The 21,632-nt window shown below is 32.8% G+C and overlaps 1 protein-coding gene across 1 annotated transcript; it reads left to right on the top strand.

The window, feature by feature from the left end:
* The first annotated feature begins 19,383 nt into the window (after positions 1–19,383).
* LOC139850612 (plant intracellular Ras-group-related LRR protein 9-like) lies at positions 19,384–21,389 on the top strand. The gene is made up of 3 exons (XM_071840168.1): positions 19,384–20,127; positions 20,481–20,647; positions 20,762–21,389. Exons 1-3 carry the CDS (start codon positions 19,384–19,386, stop codon positions 21,387–21,389), a joined length of 1,539 nt encoding a protein of 512 aa, XP_071696269.1.
* Positions 21,390–21,632: the final 243 nt, after the last annotated feature.

Raw genomic sequence — 21,632 nt, 5'->3', positions numbered from 1 at the left:
ACATTCTTCTCTGGATTCGGGCACTGGCTCTTATAGTGGCCTTGTTTTCCACACCCAAAACAAGTAATGGTAGCCAAAGCAGTTCTATTTGCGTTGGTGGCAAGAGTCTTGGCACCATTTGTATTCGTAACGAGAGCCCTACAATCTTCAGCAAGATGACCCTGTCGATTACATTTGTTGCATTCCACACTACAGTAACCAAAGTGATGTTTGTGACATCGGTTGCATAAAGGACTTTGTCCTTTGTAACCAAAACCTGAACCACTACCCGCACCTTTCGGGGTTTCTTGTTTCTTAAAAGTTTGTTGTTGATTACCTCGATCATAGCTTCCATTCCACTTTCTCTTGTTACCTGATACCTTCACATCAGTATTGGATACTTTCTTATCCATGATGACCTGATCCATTAGCTCGTTTTCCATGGTTATAGCTTCATGAATTGTCTTAGGTTTTGATGCTGTAACATTTGCCTTGACCTTTTTGGGCAAACCATCTTTGTACATTTCAATCTTTCGTTCTTCGGTTGGAACCAATTCAGGACATAGCAAAACTAATTCCATGAATCGCTGATTGTAGTTGGTAATTTCAGTACCAATAACCTTCAGACTTCGTAATTCATCTTCCAACTTCCTAACCTCGTTCCTTGGACAATATTCGTTGATTAACATTGTTTTGAATTCTTCCCACGGAGTATCATAAGCTATATCTCCTCCTACAGCCTTCACATAATTTTTCCACCACGTGAGTGCACTATCTTGTAAAGTGCACGATGCATACTTGGTCATGTCCTTTTCAACACAACCACTGATTTTAAACACAGTCTCCATCTTTTCTATCCACCGGGTTAAACCGATCGGTCCTTCCGTTCCACTGAATGATGAGGGCTTGCAAGCTTGAAAAGTCTTGTAGGTACATCCTACACGAGGATTTGGGTTAACTGTAGCACCTCTTGCAGTCTCGACCCATAACATTCTATCGTTCACTCGCTGATTGATGAGTTCCTGGATTTCTTGTTCCGTCATTCGGTTCAATCGCGCCATATTCTTCTATAAGAATGAAAAGAAAATAATTATTCACATGGAATATTATAGATGTAGTGTATATTTACAGTACATTATAGCTTATTAATAATATGAACCAGGTATTATTATAAAAGCCTTTTCTTCTTATTAGCGTTTTATAATTATATCTAGGGTAGTACCTACCCGTTAATGTTCATACTTAATAGCTTAGTACAGAACCAATTACTACAATCTAAATAATACTTAACCATGGAAAATTATTGCATTTCATACTTCACTATTTTACATATGCTTATCTTACATCGAACATTAAGCAAACCACACTAATAATATTATACAAAACATTATATGATCCCATGGTTTAATACGGCAGCGCATCGTTTGGTCTATTTTCTAGGACGTTTAGGTTCAAGGAATGGCCTAACGCTTATCCTAGCTGTCTGCCTATATTTTGGCGGTGGGGCTGAAGAACTGGATGCCGGGATAGAACGAATAGGAATAGCGGGAATAGGGGTGGTAGTGTCTAGTGGAGTTGGTGCCACATCATCCTTACTAAACTCAGGATTTGAATTTTCTAATTCATTAGCCTTTCGTTTCTTTCCTAGTTCGAACTCGTCTTTTGTAATTTCCTGTATTTCTTCCTCGGGTTCACTTTCCTCCTCGGGTTCACTTTCCTCCTCGGGTTCACTTTCCTCCTCGGGTTCACTTTCCGGGTTCTCTATAGTCGGTTCATCCGGAATTTGTGAGTCTTCCCCAAAGATATTATTTTCGTCATCGGATAGGTTAATGACTGGAACACCATCTGAAGATTCTGGTTCGGAGTCGCTGAACGTGATGACAAGTTTTGAGCCCGACATCTATCACACAACAACTAACCCATTAGTACTACATAATATTTACATATAAATTTTAACCAACAATGATAAGCAATGGTTTTTAAATCAAACCCGGTCAAAGTCCAGACTTACTAATGTATCCTAACGACTTATCAGTTAGACACACTAATGCAAACCTGGTTCGCTAAGACCACCGCTCTGATACCACATGTCATAACCCGTCCTTAACCATAAGAACGTGTTAGATAACGTATGATTTCATTGCGAGGTATTGACCTCTATATGCGACATTTTTAAAAGAGAAACTGCATATATTATACATTACAAACCATAACCATTATTTTTGTTACAAGCTTTAGACAATAAAAAGATGATTATCGTTTAGCGATAATCTTCGACTTACAAACTTTACATATAATGATAACAACACGATTTCGAGCATATTTTACAACACAAATCCTTGGGTATGCAGTTTTATTTTTGACACAAATATGCGTACGCAAGATCCTGCTCAAATTCAACATAATGCAGCGGAAGCTTTAGTAATCACCTGAGAATAGACATGTTTTAAAAGGTCAACATAAAGTTGGTGAGATATAGGTTTAATGCCGGCAGCAATATATATATATAGACCACAAGATTTCGTATATAAACAGTTTAATAAAAATATTCTAAGTGGTTGAGCACTTGGTAACCATACTTAACATTTAATCACGTCGCATATTCCCTTTATTATGAAATCTTACTACACTGTACCAAGTGTAGTCACGAAACGAAGTACTGTGCAACCGTTGAATACTGGTCGTCCAGTCCGGTTGGGGTTGTCAGGCCCGATAGATCTATCAACAGGATTCGCGTTTACAATACCGCTGTAAATAACAGTTACCAAGCTACAGGGAAGTATGCCAGTGGTACAACTCAACGTAGAATATATTTTTCAGTTCCTTGTGTCCATAACGTAAAACATAAAATACATGTATTCTCATCCCGAAATATTTAGAGTTTAAAAGTGGAACTATATACTCACTTTCGTCTTGAAGATATATATATAATTTGACTTGGTCTCCGGTTGATATCACGAACCTATCCATATATAATATATCAATACCTTTTCTTTTTAAACAAACGTCACATATATATACTTGTTATACTTTTAATACTTTGAATAATTCCTTAGTCCGTAGTTAGCAGTTCGTTGTTAGTAATTCAATTTTAATGGTTCATTTTTAGATGTTTAATATACCCGCAATGAAATAAATAAAACCCCCAACGAAATAAATAAAACCCCATCGTATATGTATTGGTCGAGATTAATCTTGACCCATGGTACCGGTGTTGTCAAATGACGTGTTGCGTACATAAAGTACCGGTGTTGTCAAATGACGTGTTGCGTACAATCATGGGATCTTATGATTAATCTTCTCGTGTTGTTTACGGGTGATCCTGAACCATATAAAATTGAATTATAAGTACATATATATAAAATATCATGTTAACTTAAAAAGATGTGATTTATTTAATTTTTTCCCAATTATTTTCGTGGCTAAACTAGTCTTGGATATCCGATTTTGTTTCGGTCATAGTTTCTTCGTTACAACTCCGTTTTCGTTGATTCAACTTGCCATCTCCTTGGATCGAGTCCCTCTTTAAGACTATGAACTGTAAATACCTTAGTTTGTATTCAAAATCACACTGCATAGGTCAAACTTTAGTGAAACTTATGAAGTTAATCATTTTCCATCATGTAAACAACCTTAAATAATTATTTTTCTAAAAATACATATACTTTGAATTAAATCATGAAATTTTTATGTATTATCATATTCATAGAAAATATCATTTTTCCAGAAAATAAACCTCCAATTCAAGGTTCAAAATAGTTTTTAATTATCCAACCCAAAACAGCCCCCGGTTACACTCCGACACCGTAGATTCAGTTTTTAAGGTGTTCTTTGAAAAACCAAGTTATACCTTGTTAAGTTAGCATATAATTAAGATATGTTACAGGTCTTGAAGTATTTTAAAAGTTAAGTTAGAAGGATCTATTTAGTTTGCGAACAAGTTTGAAATCATTCAAACTATGTTCTAGTTTATAAACTCTTATATATATAGCTATAAATATATGAATTGAAAAAGAGTTGAAGTAGAGTTTTTACCTCAAGTTTAAAATGTAAAGTTGCTGGAAAGAAGTAGTAAAATAAAAGTTGAGAGAGTTCTTGCAAGTGTGTGTGAAAATTGGAAGTAAAATTTGAAAAATGAATGTGTAAAAATGAGTTAGAAATGGTGCTTATTTATAGGCTTGAAAATTTGGTTTTTAGTGAAAATATCTAAGATAAGTTAAAATTTATTATGTCATGAATGACATATTATTCCAATAATTGAAGATTTCTATTGGTATATACCAATAGTAAATACTTCTAGAAGCTGTGTATAGTACCCTAGATATACGTATAGGATTATTGAGGAAACGGAACGAGAATTCAAATATAACTATCTTTTGTAAATATACTTATATTGTTTTATGTATAAAAGCCCTTTAAAAATGATTAAATACATTACTTATACGATATATGTATAAACATTATAAATCATCAGTATTTATGTCAAATAACGTTACGTATGGTTATTGTTTTGAAAACTTAAGTTAGTAGTTTCAAAATATACTTATGACTTTTTGTTATTAATACAAAATGAGATATTAAAACATCCTTAGATCATGTTAAATATGTATGTATAATTATCATATATTGTATAGTTCGTGATATCATCGGTCAAACTAGACGGTCAAACGTTGTGTAAAACTCTTTTCAAAAACATAAGTCTCAACAATTTGGATTGCTTATCATGTTGGTAAGGTTTAATTTATGTAAATATTAATCTCATAAGTATAGAACGATCGGAAAAGTCCGGGTCATTACAGTACCTACCCGTTAAATAAATTTCGTCCCGAAATTTTAAAATTGTACCTATTTTGCGTCATCGAGAAACAAGTGTGGATACTTTTGTTTCATCTGATCCTCCCGTTCCCACGTAAACTCAGGACCTCTTCGAACATTCCAACGAACCTTAACGATCGGTATGTTGCTCTGCTTGAGCTGTTTAACTTCACGGTCCATGATTTCGATTGGTTCTTCGACGAATTGTAGTTTCTCGTCGACATGGATTTCTTCAAGAGGAATGGTGAGGTCTTCCTTTGCAAGACACTTCTTAAGGTTCGAGACGTGAAAGGTATTATGTACTCCGGCGAGTTGTTGCGGTAACTCGAGTCGATAAGCTACCGGTCCAATGCGTTCAATAATCTTGAACGGGCCTACGTACCTTGGGTTCAGTTTACCCCTTTTTCCGAAACGTATTACACCTTTCCATGGTGACACCTTTAACATAACCATGTCCCCAATCTGAAACTCTAATGGTTTCCTTCGGACATCGGCGTAGCTCTTTTGGCGACTTCGGGCTGTTTTCAATCTCTCCTTGATTTGTACTATCTTCTCAGTCGTTTCGTGTATGATCTCGGGACCAGTTAAATGTCGATCTCCTACTTCATTCCAACAGATAGGAGATCTACACTTCCTTCCATACAATGCTTCGAATGGTGCAGCTTTAATGCTCTCATGATAACTATTATTATACGAGAATTCTGCTAACGGTAAATACTTATCCCATCCGTTTCCAAAATTGATCACACATGCCCTGAGCATGTCTTCAAGAGTCTGAATTGTTCTTTCACTCTGCCCGTCGGTTTGCGGATGATATACGGTGCTCATATCCAGACGAGTTCCTAGTGCCTCCTGTAGTGATTGCCAGAACTTTGAGGTAAATCTACTATCACGATCAGATATAATGGAAATAGGTATTCCATGCCTTGAAACAATTTCCTTTATATACAATCGTAATAGTTTCTCCATTCTATCCGTTTCCTTTATAGGCAAGAAATGTGCAGACTTGGTGAGACGATCAACAATCACCCAAATGGTGTCGTATCCCCAGGCAGTCTTTGGTAACTTCGTGATGAAATCCATGGTAATACCATCCCATTTCCATTCTGGGATTTCTGGTTGTTGAAGTAACCCTGACGGCTTCTGGTGTTCTGCTTTGACCTTGGAACAAGTTAAACACTCCCCAACATATGTTGCAACGTCTGTCTTTAAATTAGGCCACCAATAATGTGTCTTAAGATCTTGGTACATCTTTCCAACTCCAGGATGTATCGAGTATCTTGTCTTATGTGCCTCATTCAATATCAACTTCCTTAATCCACCCAACTTCGGTACCCAAATACGGTTTGCAAAATATCGAATTCCGTCTTCCCGTATAACGAGTTGCTTCTCATACTTCTTCATTATTTCATTTCTTATGTTTTCTTTAGTAAGTGCTTCTCGTTGAACTTCTTTGATTTGTGAGTTGAGATTCATGCGAATTTTTATGTTCATCGCTCGTACTCGAATTGGTTCTCGTTCCTTTCTGCTTAGAGCATCGGCCACCACGTTCGCCTTCCCGGGATGATAACGAATTTCACAATCATAGTCGTTTATCAGCTCGACCCACCTACGTTGCCTCATGTTCACCATAGAATAACCATTTTCATTCAATTTCATATTTGGATTTTGATTTATCAGAATCCAACAAGTGGCATAATGAAGAAAACATTGAACAAAATAAAATTTGTTAGAAACAAATAAATTAACTATGAGAAATTTTGTTAAGAATTCACGCTAACTGTTCCGAGCTAATTGTTCCTAGCTAACTGATTACACTTTATTTATCGCAATTTAATTATCGCAATTTACATTCTCGCAATTTTATTTATCGTCATTTAATTTCTGTTAGTTACTTTACGCATTTTATTTATCGTCATTTAATTTCTGTTATTTACTTTACGCACTTTATTTATCGTTATTTAAATTCTGTTATTTATTTCACGCACTTTAAATATCGGGACACGTATACAAGGTTTTGACATATCATATCGACGCATCTATATATATTATTTGGAATCACCATAGACACTCTATATGCAGTAATGATCGAGTTCTCTATACAGGGTTGAGGTTGATTCTATAATAATATATATACTTTGAGTTGTGATCGAGTCTGAGACATGTACACGGGTCACGATAAGTATTAATCTATTCGAATATTATATATTAAACTATATATAAATTATTGGACTGTTAACTGTGGACTATCGACTGTGGACGAATAATATTGGACAATTAAAATGAATTAAAATACGGAGTATAATATATGAAACTAAATAATTCCTCAAGTTGCCACTTGATTTTATCTTAAACGCCATTTGTATCTTGACAATTCTAATCTGCGTTCAAACCTTTCATGATTCTTGAAAACATCTCAATCGATAGGATGAACCAACCGCACTTAATCTATGGAAGAAAAGATTGACGCATATAGTTATGCACCTGGAAAAAAAAAACTCTCGAAACCTGAGTAAATGTTTAACGCGTAGCTGTGCTAATTTCCTTTAGCGTTATTATTGCCGAAAATAACTTTTCAATCTCTTTCCAAATTAGCCAATTTTGTCACAGCTTTAACAAATCAACTTCGATTGTTATTCGAATTAGCCTTATTATAACCTTGATATACTAGTCTGCATTTTGTCATCATTATCGAGGAACCGTTTATATCTCACCACATTAGCAGTAAATTTACCAACAACTCCGTTGATCTGGACTTTCCGAAAAATCACTATATTCAGTGACACCCTATCATTTACTCATTTACATCTTATAACGAGAATTACTATACCAACTACCGGGAATTAACAATCAATATTTTGAAATCTCGTAGCATGTCTACATCAACAGTTATAAGTATACATATAATCCTTATCTCTTAGAATTATGATCTTCCACTCTGAAATTTTGAAAAGCACCCATTCTACAAATCAATACTTCAAATTCTGAAAAAGCTGAATACAGCAATAAAAACTGTACAAGCTGAATACAGCAGCAAAAACTGTACACGACCTTAACCGTCGAAGGTATAAAGATAAAGAATAGTATGTTGGCAAGCTCAGAAATGTTGGAACTGGAAAACGGATTGAACTAACCACGAAGGAGTCTCTGAACAAATCACAAGTACTAAACTTGTACATTAAGAATCCTGATGATTCTATTTCTGATGAAATCCTTAGCGAATACCTTGCTTCTGACTCCAAACTCTTGCAGACAAATTTTCTTCATCATCCTTCGATATTAGAAATTCTAATATATCATCGTATCTTTCATTATAAATATCCTTCATATTCCTGAAGATATTTTTATAACTATTCTTATCTGAAGTCATTAATCTCATCGTGCTATCAGTGTTACATCATATAGAAACTGTTAGTTTCTATATTCTGTAAACTTTCAAGCTTAAAATATGAATGTTATTGAAGTAATGTTGGGAACTAATGCATGAGTTAGTATAATATAATGACACTTGATCAACGTGATTATATTATAGTAAGGCATGCTGAGTTTCTAAATGGAATGTGATGATTCACAGATCATAACATCATCATGTGCCATATTACATTACTCTTACGTTCTGTCAAATCTATAAACATATCAAGAACATATTTTTCTTGATAGTCCTATCTTTCCTTGAATTCTGGTAATTAGACAAGTCAATTTGTGCTATTACTGTTTCTTTCTTAGGACAATAACAATGTTTATTCTGAAACTTATATCTACGAATTCTGGACCGTTACAAGAGATGCCCAATCGCAAGAAAAAGAAACGAAGGGACAAAAGCTCCGAAATAGAAATTGGAGTATAAATCGCAGCAAATAAGGGGGATTATTAACTTGGGATGACAATGATTATAGAAAACAGAAGCAAGGATTTCGAAGTATAAGGGAAGATATAAAGCCCGATAACAACACATAAACTACAAACCGTGTATATCAATGTTTATCGCAACATAAAGACACGGGAGAATTAAAAAAACTGTAACCCCAAGGGCGAAGTAGAAGAAAACAGATTCCTCTGGTGGAAGTTGGAAAAGGAGGATAATTATTGTGATAGTAAGGATAAGGACAAGGATCAGGACTGGGTTAAGTATTCTTTACAAATCTTTTGAATTTGGGAATTTAGTATAGGAATGGTAAAAGTAACGGAACGGAAGAAGTTATTTTATAATGAAATATCCGATAGAGAAATCAAGGAAAATCTCCGTATTTAATTAAAGAGATCCTAATTTCCTCATTTACCGAAGAATCAAATCTTATAGATTTCGAAGATTTTCTCTAAATCCCTTGATTTCCGGAAATCAACCGTGCCTACGTCACCAAGCAAGACGAATCTGCATTTATTCATTTCATTCCTTTATGATAACTTCATTCGAACTCTTCGAATAATCGAATTGTTTTATCCATATTACTCGATGATGATAAAACTATATTCATCAACTCATATTCGTCATGAAAACATTTCTGTTGTTAACCATGATGACCTCACTCAAATATCGGGACGAAATTTCTTTAACGGGTAGGTACTGTGACGACCCGGAAATTTTTGACCAAATTTAAACTCAATATTTATATCATCTCGACACGATAAGCAAAGTCTGTAATGTTGAAATCTTAAAAACTCTGAACTGTGTTTAATATATTCATTTGACCTTCGACTAGTTCCAATGATTCACGAATAACTATTTGTAAATAGATACATATATATTTAAAAATGTATATATGTATATTTTAATATAATTTGAAATATTATTTTATGTAGTTATTAGAATTAATTTTGTAAAATAAAATGATATACGTAATAATAAAATTTATTATTAAAATAAATATATAAAAAGTATATTGAAAATATATATTTGATTTCGAATTCATCCTGTAAACGCTCGTAGCACTTGTTTGTCATTTTGATAATTATTAATCAAGTTAAAAACAAACTTATGTAATTATAAAATAAACGGTGATACAAAAATGAGCTCTATAAATTTTAGGCTTACTAAAAATGTATTTAGTATTTAGTTATTAAATTTTAACATTTTTTATATTTTACCCAGAATTGAGAGGTACAGTTGATGTAATTTTTTTATTTAGTAAATTAATGATAGAATTTTATACCATAATGACCAAAATAAATAAAGATATTTAATTTAAAAATATGGAATTTTTCTGAGAGATTTTATCCGCCCCTGATTAACAACGGAACACGAAATCATCCACAAGATAATAGTGTCGGCAGATAAATTATTAATCCCGTAAATTGTGATTGATTAATATGGAGTTACTGTGTTACCTTTTGATTATTTCACAAACTCAATCTCTAATGTATCTTTCTTAATATATAATATACATAAGTTGGATAGATAACAAACCACGTACAATTATTTGGTGGCTTAACTGTGGCACATTCCAAGATATTTAATTGACACTGTTTTTGTTTTCAATCTATTCCACCAGCCATCTAAATTTATATATAATATGCATACTCATTATAGATGTAACATAGACATATACATACAATGCAATTCTTTCTTCCAGCTTCTTTCTTGGTGATCACAAGAACACTACCACCTCTCTATCTTTTCATGCTCCCATCGTGAAGACCACCTTTTACTACTGCCGTGAACCATCACCTTAAATCCACCACTAACCATACCAAGCCGCCACCACCCATGACTACCACCTTCATCACCATTGAAACCCGAAAACCACTACCATCTATGTTGTTTCTGTCCCTTCGAAGTAACCACCCAAGAACCAACACTAATAAATTCCAATTGTTAAACATGTTCGTTATTATTAGTCGGAGAACCACAAAAAAAAACCTGGAGACTGATTAGCCGAAGACCCAAGACACAACACATGAGTTCCGGTTTATAGTTGCTCATTAGTGACTGTTCCGATTACCTGCCACTCTTCGACACCTTGCATACTATTCAATCACCACCACATCATTCGAACTACACCCACTTACACACACAATTATATATATATATATATATATATATATATATATATATATATATATATATATATATATATATATATATATATATATATATAACCCATACATATTCATGTATCATGAATAACCCAAACCGTTCACCACCTCCATTGGAACCATACCCGTCAACAAGGAGATGTTGTATCAAGTGAGATTATCGCCACCGCCACGAAGTCACCATCATCGTGAACCATTTAAACAAACACAGCCACCACTATGATCCACCACCGCTGCCATTTTTTGTGTGTGTTTTATTCACTGCTACAGCTGCCACTTTACTTTCTGTATCATTGAACCATCACAACCTCCACCCTCGATATATTTTTATTATTCTTTCTTTCTCTTCATTCCTACTATTTTCTGTTGCAGTACAATTCCACTAACATTCCTATTAAATTAAACAAAGAACAATGATATTAAAGTAATGATAGTGTCGGACATATATAAATGAGGATGAAAATGACGGGTAAATGGATCGGTGCAATGCTCAAGGGTGGAGTTGGGCTTGTAATTGAATCATTGGGCTTTTAATTGAATCATTGAGCTTGGAATCGAATCAGTGGGCTTAGAATCGAATATGTTGGACACGAGATTTATGAAGGCTATCTGCTACTTCTATTATTATTTTTTTCGCGAACTATGAAAACGAATACATAGAGGTAAGATGATGATACGTGTGATGATTATGATAATAAAGAAGATGAAGTGGTGATGTACGAGGTGATTAAGATGATAAACGTAATTCGTTGTTGATGTTGATAGGAATTGATATTGATGATGAGGGTGACCGTGAGCTATGAGAATCATGAATAAATCACGATGATGTATAGGTGATTAAATGAAAATGATGATATACGATGTTTGATGATGAGGAAAGAATGATGATACCATTTGTTGACACTACTGCAGCGTTTCCTGTTTTGTTTCCATTTCTGTTAAAACAACGAAGATGGTGAAGATTATGATAATGATGATATGTAAATGTGAAGATGACGAGATGATACAGTTATGATCATGATGATGATGTTATGATGTTCTTATGATGAAGTTGATACACGATCGAAGATGATGATGTGATGGTAACGATTAAGATGGTGATGATCGAAATTGTTGATGATGATGATCATGGGAGTATATGATGAATCGGATGATGATGAATGATCATAATATGTTGATGATGAATGGATGATGATAACATAATGATGGTATATTATTCATTTTTTATCATTATTATTATTTATTATTTATTATTATTATTATTATTATTATTATTATTATTAAGATCATTATTATTGTTATAATTATAATTATTGTTATGATTGTTATTATTAGTAATATGGGAATTATTATTAATATTGTAGTTACAAGTATTATAAGTATCACTAATATTATTATTATTATTATTATTATTATTAATATCATTAAATACTAAAATTATAATTATTATTAGTAATATTACGATTATGTATTACAAACATTAGTTGTTAGTATTATCTTGAAAATTATCATTTTGAAATTCTTATTACTAACAAAAGTATTTTTTTTTAAATTATCATTTTCATTATCATTATAAGTGTTATTATTATTTTATCATTACTAACATTATTATTATTATTATTATTATTATTATTATTATTATTATTATTATTATTATTATTATTATTATTATTATTATTATTATCAAAAACTATCCTTTTAAAACAGATAAATATTTTGTACATAAAATATATATATATTTTTTTACATATACTATAATTATTAATACTTCACATGACTATATAAATCAAACTTACTAATATTATTTATTTAAATATGTACATATAACAAACTATTAAATTTTAACATAACACTAAACAATAATGTATATAAATATATTAATATAACTAAATAGATATTATTCATATTAAATATATACACAAATTAAATATATAATATATAAATTATGATATAATAAATAAATTTGTTCGATTACAATTATGTGTATTAATAAATATACAAATAATATAGGTTCGTGAATCCGAGGCCAACCCTGCATTGTTCAATATAGTCATGTGTATTTTTACTACAAAATACATTAGGTGAGTTTCATTACTCCCTTTTTAAATGCTTTTGCAATATATATTTTTGGGACTGAGAATACATGCGCTGCTTTTATAACTGTTTTACGAAATAGACACAAGTACGTGAAACTACATCCTATGGTTGGATTATTAAACCGAATATGCCCTTTTTATTAAGTCTGGTAATCTAAGAATTAGGGAACAGACACCCTAATTGACGCGAATAATAAAGATAGATCTATCGGGCCCAACAAGCCTTATCCAAAGTACCGGATGCTTTAGTACTTCGAAATTTATATCATGTCCGATGGAGGATCCCGGAATGATGGGGATATTCTATATGCATCTTGTTAAGGTCGGTTACCAGGTGTTCAATCCATATGAATGATATTTTTGTCTCTATGCATGGGACGTATGTTTATGAGAAATGGAAATATGAAATCTTGTGGTCTATTAAAATTATGAAATGATTATTTATGTTAAACTAATGAACTCACCAACTTTTTGGTTGACACTTTAAAGCATGTTTATTCTCAGGTGTTAAAGAAATCTTCCGCTGTGCATTTGCTCATTTTAAAGATATTACTTGGAGTCATTCATGACATATTTCAAAAGACGTTGCATTCGAGTCGTTGAGTTCTTCAAGATTATTATTAAGTCAATTATAGTTGGATATTGAAATGTCCCGTTCTTATTGATTAAAAACGTTCCATATTAATTGATTTCGTTGCGAGGTTTTGACCTCTATATGAGACGTTTTTCAAAGACTGCATTCATTTTAAAACAAAACATAACCTTTATTTCATCAATAAAGGTTTAAAAAGCTTTACGTAGATTATCAAATAATGATAATCTAAATATCCTGTTTACACACGACCATTACATAATGGTTTACAATACAAATATGTTACAACAAAATAAGTTTCTTGAATGCAGTTTTTACACAATATCATACAAGCATGGACTCCAAATCTCGTCCTTATTTAAGTATGCGACAGCGGAAGCTCTTAATAATCACCTGAGAATAAACATGCTTAAAACGTCAACAAAAATGTTGGTGAGTTATAGGTTTAACCTATATATATATATCAAATCATAATAATAGACCACAAGATTTCATATTTCAATACACATCCCATACATAGAGATAAAAATCATTCATATGGTGAACACCTGGTAACCGACATTAACAAGATGCATATAAATAAGAATATCCCCATCATTCCGGGACACCCTTCGGATATGATATAAATTTCAAAGTACTAAAGCATCCGGTACTTTGGATGGGGTTTGTTAGGCCCAATAGATCTATCTTTAGAGTTCGCGTCAATTAGGGTGTCTGTTCCCTAATTCTTATATTACCAGACTAAATAAAAAAGGGGCATATTCGATTTTGATAATTCAACCATAGAATGTAGTTTCACGTACTTGTGTCTATTTTGTAAATCATTTATAAAACCTGCATGTATTCTCATCCCAAAAATATTAGATTTTAAAAGTGGGACTATAACTCACTTTCACAGATTTTTACTTCGTCGGGAAGTAAGACTTGGCCACTGGTTGATTCACGAACCTATAACAATATATACATATATATCAAAGTATGTTCAAAATATATTTACAACACTTTTAATATATTTTGATGTTTTAAGTTTATTAAGGCAGCTGTCCTCGTTAGTAACCTACAACTAGTTGTCCACAGTTAGATGTACAGAAATAAATCGATAAATATTATCTTGAATCAATCCACGACCCAGTGTATACATATCTCAGTATTGATCACAACTCAAACTATATATATTTTGGAATCAACCTCAACCCTGTATAGCTAACTCCAACATTCACATATAGAGTGTCTATGATTGTTCCGAAATATATATAGATGTGTCGACATGATAGGTTGAAACATTGTATACGTGTCTATGGTATCTCAAGATTACATAATATACAATACAAGTTGATTAAGTTATGGTTGGAATATATTTGTTACCAATTTTCACGTAGCTAAAATGAGAAAAATTATCCAATCTTGTTTTACCCATAACTTCTTCATTTTAAATCCGTTTTGAGTGAATCAAATTGCTATGGTTTCATATTGAACTCTATTTTATGAATCTAAACAGAAAAAGTATAGGTTTATAGTCGGAAAAATAAGTTACAAGTCGTTTTTGTAAAGGTAGTCATTTCAGTCGAAAGAACGACGTCTAGATGACCATTTTAGAAAACATACTTCCACTTTGAGTTTAACCATAATTTTTGGATATAGTTTTATGTTCATAATAAAAATCATTTTCTCAGAATAACAACTTTTAAATCAAAGTTTATCATAGTTTTTAATTAACTAACCCAAAACAGCCCGCGGTGTTACTACGACGGCGTAAATCCGGTTTTACGGTGTTTTTCGTGTTTTCAGGTTTTAAATCATTAAGTTAGAATATCATATAGATATAGAACATGTGTTTAGTTGATTTTAAAAGTTAAGTTAGAAGGATTAACTTTTGTTTGCGAACAAGTTTAGAATTAACTAAACTATGTTCTAGTGATTACGAGTTTAAACCTTCGAATAAGATAGTTTTATATATATGAATCGAATGATGTTATGAACATAATTACTACCTCAAGTTTAGTAGGTAAACCTACTGGAAGTGACAAGAAATGATCTAGCTTCAAAGGATCTTGGATGGCTTGAAAGTTCTTGAAGTAAGATCATGACACAAAAACAAGTTCAAGTAAGATTTTTACTCGAATTAAGATAGTTTATAGTTATAGAAATTGAATCAAAGTTTGAATATGAATATTACCTTGAATAAGAAAGATAACCTACTGTATATAACAAAGGTTTCTTGATCTTAGATGATTACTTGGAATGGATTAGAAAGCTTGGAAGTAAATTAGTAAACTTGAAGGGATTTTTGAAGTGTTCTTGAAGTGTTCTTCCTATGATGATTATAGCTTGATTCTTGAAGTGATTTTTGATGAAGATGATGATTAACTACTGGAAAAATACGTTCATAATAGTGTGTGTGTGTGTTGAGAGAGAATTAGAAAGAGAATTGGAAGTGAAATGGAGTGAATGATGAGTGGTAATTGGTGAGTGGTGAGTGGGGTTAAAAGGAGTTTTAGTTAGTTGACTAGCTCATGGTAGAAGTTAAAATTGATTAGTCATACATGACATAATCAAGAGTGGAATCCCATGCTAGTTCCTATTAGTATATACCCATAGTAAGTACGTTTTGAAGCTGTGTATAATACGGGTAAGAATACGACTAGAATTCTTGATAAAAGAAAAGAATGGGAAAGTAACTGTAACCATTTTCGTTAAGTATGAGTGTTTTGATATATGTCTTGAAGTCTTCCAAAAGTATTTTAATACATCTAAATACACTACATGTATATACATTTTAACTGAGTCGTTAAGTCATCGTTAGTCGTTACATGTAAGTGTTGTTTTGAAACCTTTAAGTTAACGATCTCAATTAATGTTGTTAACCCATTGTTTATTATATCTAATGAGATGTTAAATTATTATATTATCATGATATTATGATATATTAATATATCTTAATATGATATATATACATTTAAATGTCGTTACAACGATAATCGTTACATATATGTCTCGTTTCGAAATCCTTAAGTTAGTAGTCTTGTTTATATGTATATAACTCATTGTTAATATACTTATGGAGATACTTACTTATCATAATCTCATGTTAACCATATGTATATCCATATATATATCGTCATGTCGTTTTTACAAGTTTTAACGTTCGTGAATCGCCGGTCAACTTGGGTGGTCAATTGTCTATATGAAACATATTTCAATTAATCAAGTCTTAACAAGTTTGATTGCTTAACATGTTGGAAACATTTAATCATGTAAATATCAATCTCAATTAATATATATAAACGTGGAAAAGTTCGGGTCACTACAGATATATTATGAAATAGTATGCATGCCGTAAATTTTCGATGTAATGAAAGTTTATCTTTTAAAACGAATGCAATGTTTGTAAAATGTATCATATAGAGGTCAGGTACCTCGCGATGTAACCAAATGTAATGTATTCGTCCAGTTGGATTAGGACGGGTCCTTTCACTCAAGATGCAACCATGTCCTTGCGACTTGCGTGTTGCGGATTAAGTGGGTGTTTTCAATGTTATTTAATTTGGATAAGATTTTACGAATTGATTTCTAGAAGCTTTTATAGATTTTGTTGGATAATGTTTAAACCCTTTAAATATAATAGTTATTTGCTATTTTTTTACACCAACAACGATTATATAGCGGTGTTTGAATGCGGCGGGGGATACCAGTGTTTGATGTCCTTGTTTTGTTCATTCTGCCTTGTTTCGATGTTTTGGTCTCATTGTCTTTGTAGACGACTTGATAAGGATCTTACGATCGTTTTAGATTTGATCAAATGGCGGAAAACAATAGAGCAAGTGTCAATCGAATAACGGGTCGTATCGGGGTCGAATGAATAAAACATAGGCAATATGCTAGATTAGAACGACTCCTAAAGATGTTATTCGGTGGGTGTTAGGGTTTGGGAACGATTGGAAAGGAAGAATACGGTTTAGGGTTAATAGGGTGAGTAACCTCATAATGAAGGCACAAACTCGTATATATACTGCCTCCAGACACAATAGTTCGACTGAGTTAACAGTTTAACTATTAAAGCACATGCACATATAAGCTCAATAGTCACGGTTACAATATTGATCATTATTACATGACTGAATTTAATAATAAATATTCTTTGAACTAAGGATTACAAATATGCACCAATAGTCTTTATGTATTTTTTATTGGATATCTATGTTTTTATTTGATGTATCTAGGTGTAGTTTGTGGGCCTTATTGTTTGTGGGCCGTTTACTTTTGTTTTGGGCTTTGTTGGTGAGGTTAGCTTTGTTAGGCTTTGGCCTTCTTTTTGTTTTGTTTTTTGTATTGAGCCCTGTTTTGTTTTTTTGTTTTTTTTGTTTTTTTTTTTTGAGCCCTTAATTGTTCGCTTCGCACCTAGATAGTTTCGGTTAGTTGTTTGTTGGTATATGTCTCTTGTTCTTTGGCTTTCTAGGTGCGAAACGATTCCGAGTCTGTTGTCTTATGTATTTCTGTGAAGTATTATTTCAATATTGGTTAAAGTCACTGGTTCAATACAAGTTATTTACTTTAAATATATATATATATATATAAATCTTCTTTCTTACAACAAAACACACATTTCTTTTCAATTGTGCATGTGTAAAAGTGAAAGAACAAAAACATATCTTATTTCTTCTTATTTGATTAGTAAATGTGAGTATATCCGAAACAAATATTATTGATGGATTATCATTAGCGGATGTTGTATGCTTAGATATGTCTCCAACCTTCACCTATATTCCAACAATTTGATGCATGCATTTGATTTAGGGTCTATCATTACTCATTAGTAATAAATACGGTTTTGCTAGTGTATGCCACATGGACATACGTTAAGCTGCATTTAATAAGTTTGTAATTTCCATAAATATTAGAATTTGTAATTAATACACGTATAGAAATAGAAATGAAAATTATAAGATTGAATTAATGAGTATTAAATGTAAATAACGATATATAAGGAAATTTTGTGTTCCCTTAACGTATGCCCCCGTAACACAACCCAAATAAATAACTTGTTTATCCTTATCCTGATCGCATCCGTTTATTCAACTAACACTTTGATTTCACATGTCATCAAAAGTGTGTTGAATACAAGCTTAATGATCATATACATTATTTTGGTTCAGCACTTTCATTTCATTTCTTTTCAAATAACAAAAACTCAAAAAAAAAAAAAATTAAATAAAAAAAAAAAATGAAATGTTTTTGAAAGAACTTTGTACATTTTTTAATTTTATAAATACCGGTTAAAGATATGTTTGAATAAATCGTTACTGCACATGCTATCCATTCTCGTTCCCTTTCATCGGCTCCAATTTCAATGACCAACGCCGGCAACATGGAGACCAACCCAGCGTCACATCTTGCCGTTAGTTCTTCACCGTCCACCAACAAACGGTATGAAACTTGATTTTATGTTTTTTTTTTATTATTCTATTTCTATATTGGTCCACCTCGTTTTTTTCTCATCATGACATTGAATCAAGGATACCGAATGACATCCCACTTTAACCAGTTTCAAGGTTCATTTTTCAATTTTGAAATGGACACGAACATCTCGTGCTCTTATCTTTATCTCCTTATATAATAACATTTATAAATTATAAAATAATTCTGTCTAACAATTTAACTGACAATTAATATTGCTACAATACCGTTATAATCATCGTTCAATCCGTTATTCATCTCCTTCATTCCATCAACACAATAAATCCAAAATGAATCCTAACATTCATCAATCTCGTGAATTAATTCATTGATCTGCTAATCTTCTGTATATTATTTAGCTTTTCCCTAATAATAATAATTGATAATTAAAAACAAACAAGAGTACATACAAAAATGGATCCAAACCCTAAAAATTTCCCAATTCTATCCTACGTCATGACCAGACTCCCCAGCATGAAACGTCCAAACACGTCCGATTTCGACATCGAACAACCGCCACCTATCATCCCTTGTTCGCCTTTCAAACCGAAGCCCGAACCTTATTTCGAACTCACAGAACGAATGCCTCATTTAACGGATCCTCATCTTCTAGCTTCCATGCGATCAGCCGTGGCTGATGTATCTCAAACTCGATCGTTACTCAAAACACTCGGTGAACGTCCCGATCACGAAGCTGTTGATATGGCCAAAACACGTCTCGCAGAAATCGATTCAATGTTATCGGATGAGCTTGACGAAATCGAGTTATCTGATAAGGTTGATCCAGAAAAGGAGAAACGAAAGAAGGCGATTGATCGTGAGAAACAAATGCATAAAGCTCTGATCTCGTTAGATCAAATGCACGAATCCTATGATAAATTGTTGAGTGATGCAGAAAAGAGACTTGAGAAGATATATGAATCGGCTAAGTTAGGAGGAAGTAATAAACCGGGCCCGATTGTTGATGAAAAAGGCTCGGGCCGAAATTCCAATGTTACAGATGATGTTAAGGAGGAAGTTATTGCGATTTTAACGGATGCATTGTCCAATGGTGCTCAATCGATTGATTTATCAGAGAGACGGTTGCCTTTTGTACCTGAAGCGTTTGGAAAGATTAGTACATTGGTTTATCTTAATCTTTCCTCTAATCAGATTGAGGTTTGTTTATAATTTGATCATCTTTTGATTTATGAATATTTGTTTAATTTCATCTTTGGATATGTTTGTTTCTGACTTCTGAATGTCATAAACACTCTCTTAACCTATAAGCACCTAAATTTTCCGTAAAATCTTCCTCAAATTATATCCAGAACACTTAACAAACAAGTATATTAAAATATTTAATTCATATAACACGTTAATAAAGTAATTTTATCCCGATTTATATTGTTCATTCAAAATGATTATCATCCAGAGACTTTAAATCATTCAGGTTATGAATCATTCAACGCTAAATTAATTTTGGTAGTCAATTGTATAGATTAATTAACCTTGATTTATTTGAACTGCAGGTACTTCCTGATTCTGTTGCTGGACTTGAAAACCTTGAAGAGCTTAATGTCTCAGCCAATATAATGGAGGAGCTACCAGATTCCATTGGCTGTTTGAATAAGCTGAAGATTCTTGATGTTTCTAGCAACAAACTTGCTTCCTTACCTGACACCATTACTCAATGCAGGTATATTTGTTTCATTCATTTTATATCGTACACTAGGTGACAAAATGAGCGGGTCAGATACGTTGTAACTGTCACCTGTGATAGTGTGTAGTAACAAAAATTTCTCTGTTTTAGGTCACTAGTAGAACTTGATGCGAGTTTCAATAGGCTAACGTATCTCCCCACCAAAATTGGGTCTGAACTAGTGAACTTAAAGAAGCTTTCGATCCCTTTAAACAAGGTACGCAACTTCCCGACGTCTATTGGAGAAATGAAATCTCTTCAGTACTTAGATGCACACTTCAACGAGCTACGGGGCCTACCAAAATCCGTTGGAAAATTAACAAATCTCGAAGTACTTAATTTAAGTAGTAACTTCAGTGATCTCAAAGAGCTCCCAGACACACTTGGCGATATGAAAAATCTTAGAGAACTTGATGTAAGCAATAATCAAATACAACAACTTCCGTTGACTTTTGGTCGACTTGAAAAGTTGACCAAACTCAACGTTGACCAAAACCCGTTGGTGATCCCACCGAAACACGTGGTGGAAGAAGGTATTGGTGCTGTGAAAGTTTACATGGCTCAGAGGTGGTTCGATATGTTAGTTGCGGAAGAGGAAAAAAATAGACGTGAACAAGAGGAATTGGCTCAGGCTAGTTGGTTGGCCCGTAGCAAGTCGTGGTTAGCTGTTGCGGCTGGTACTGTTTCTCTGTTTATGGCTGGAGAGAGCGATGACCCTTACCTTGACGAGGAGCGATGAACAAGGTCGGGTCAAAACTGGTTCTGATCAAATTTAGTCAAATTCTAATGTGGCACTATATGGGTTGGGTTGGGTTGGGTTGGGTTGGGTTGGGTTAATAGTAAACATGTTTTGAACTTTTTTCAAATAAATAATAAGTTTGTCAAAATATAATTATAAAACTTATATCATTAACTACATGTCCTTTTGGCAGGCAAAAAATAAAGTAGAAACAATGTGTCCTTTTGGTAGGACTATTAAGTT

Source organism: Rutidosis leptorrhynchoides, chromosome 5 (assembly GCF_046630445.1).
Source record: "Rutidosis leptorrhynchoides isolate AG116_Rl617_1_P2 chromosome 5, CSIRO_AGI_Rlap_v1, whole genome shotgun sequence".
Classification (NCBI taxonomy): Eukaryota; Viridiplantae; Streptophyta; class Magnoliopsida; order Asterales; family Asteraceae; genus Rutidosis; species Rutidosis leptorrhynchoides.
Note: the sequence above shows the minus strand (reverse complement) of the source record. Positions and strands in the feature narration are given on the sequence as shown.

Excerpts from the sequence above, each read along its gene's own strand:
- LOC139850612 (XM_071840168.1), top strand. The coding sequence starts at position 19,384 with ATGGATCCAAACCCTAAAAATTTCCCAATTCTATCCTACGTCATGACC. Across the intron at positions 20,128-20,480 it reads TTTCCTCTAATCAGATTGAG|GTACTTCCTGATTCTGTTGC; the intron begins GTTTGTTTATAA and ends TTTGAACTGCAG. Across the intron at positions 20,648-20,761 it reads GACACCATTACTCAATGCAG|GTCACTAGTAGAACTTGATG; the intron begins GTATATTTGTTT and ends TCTCTGTTTTAG.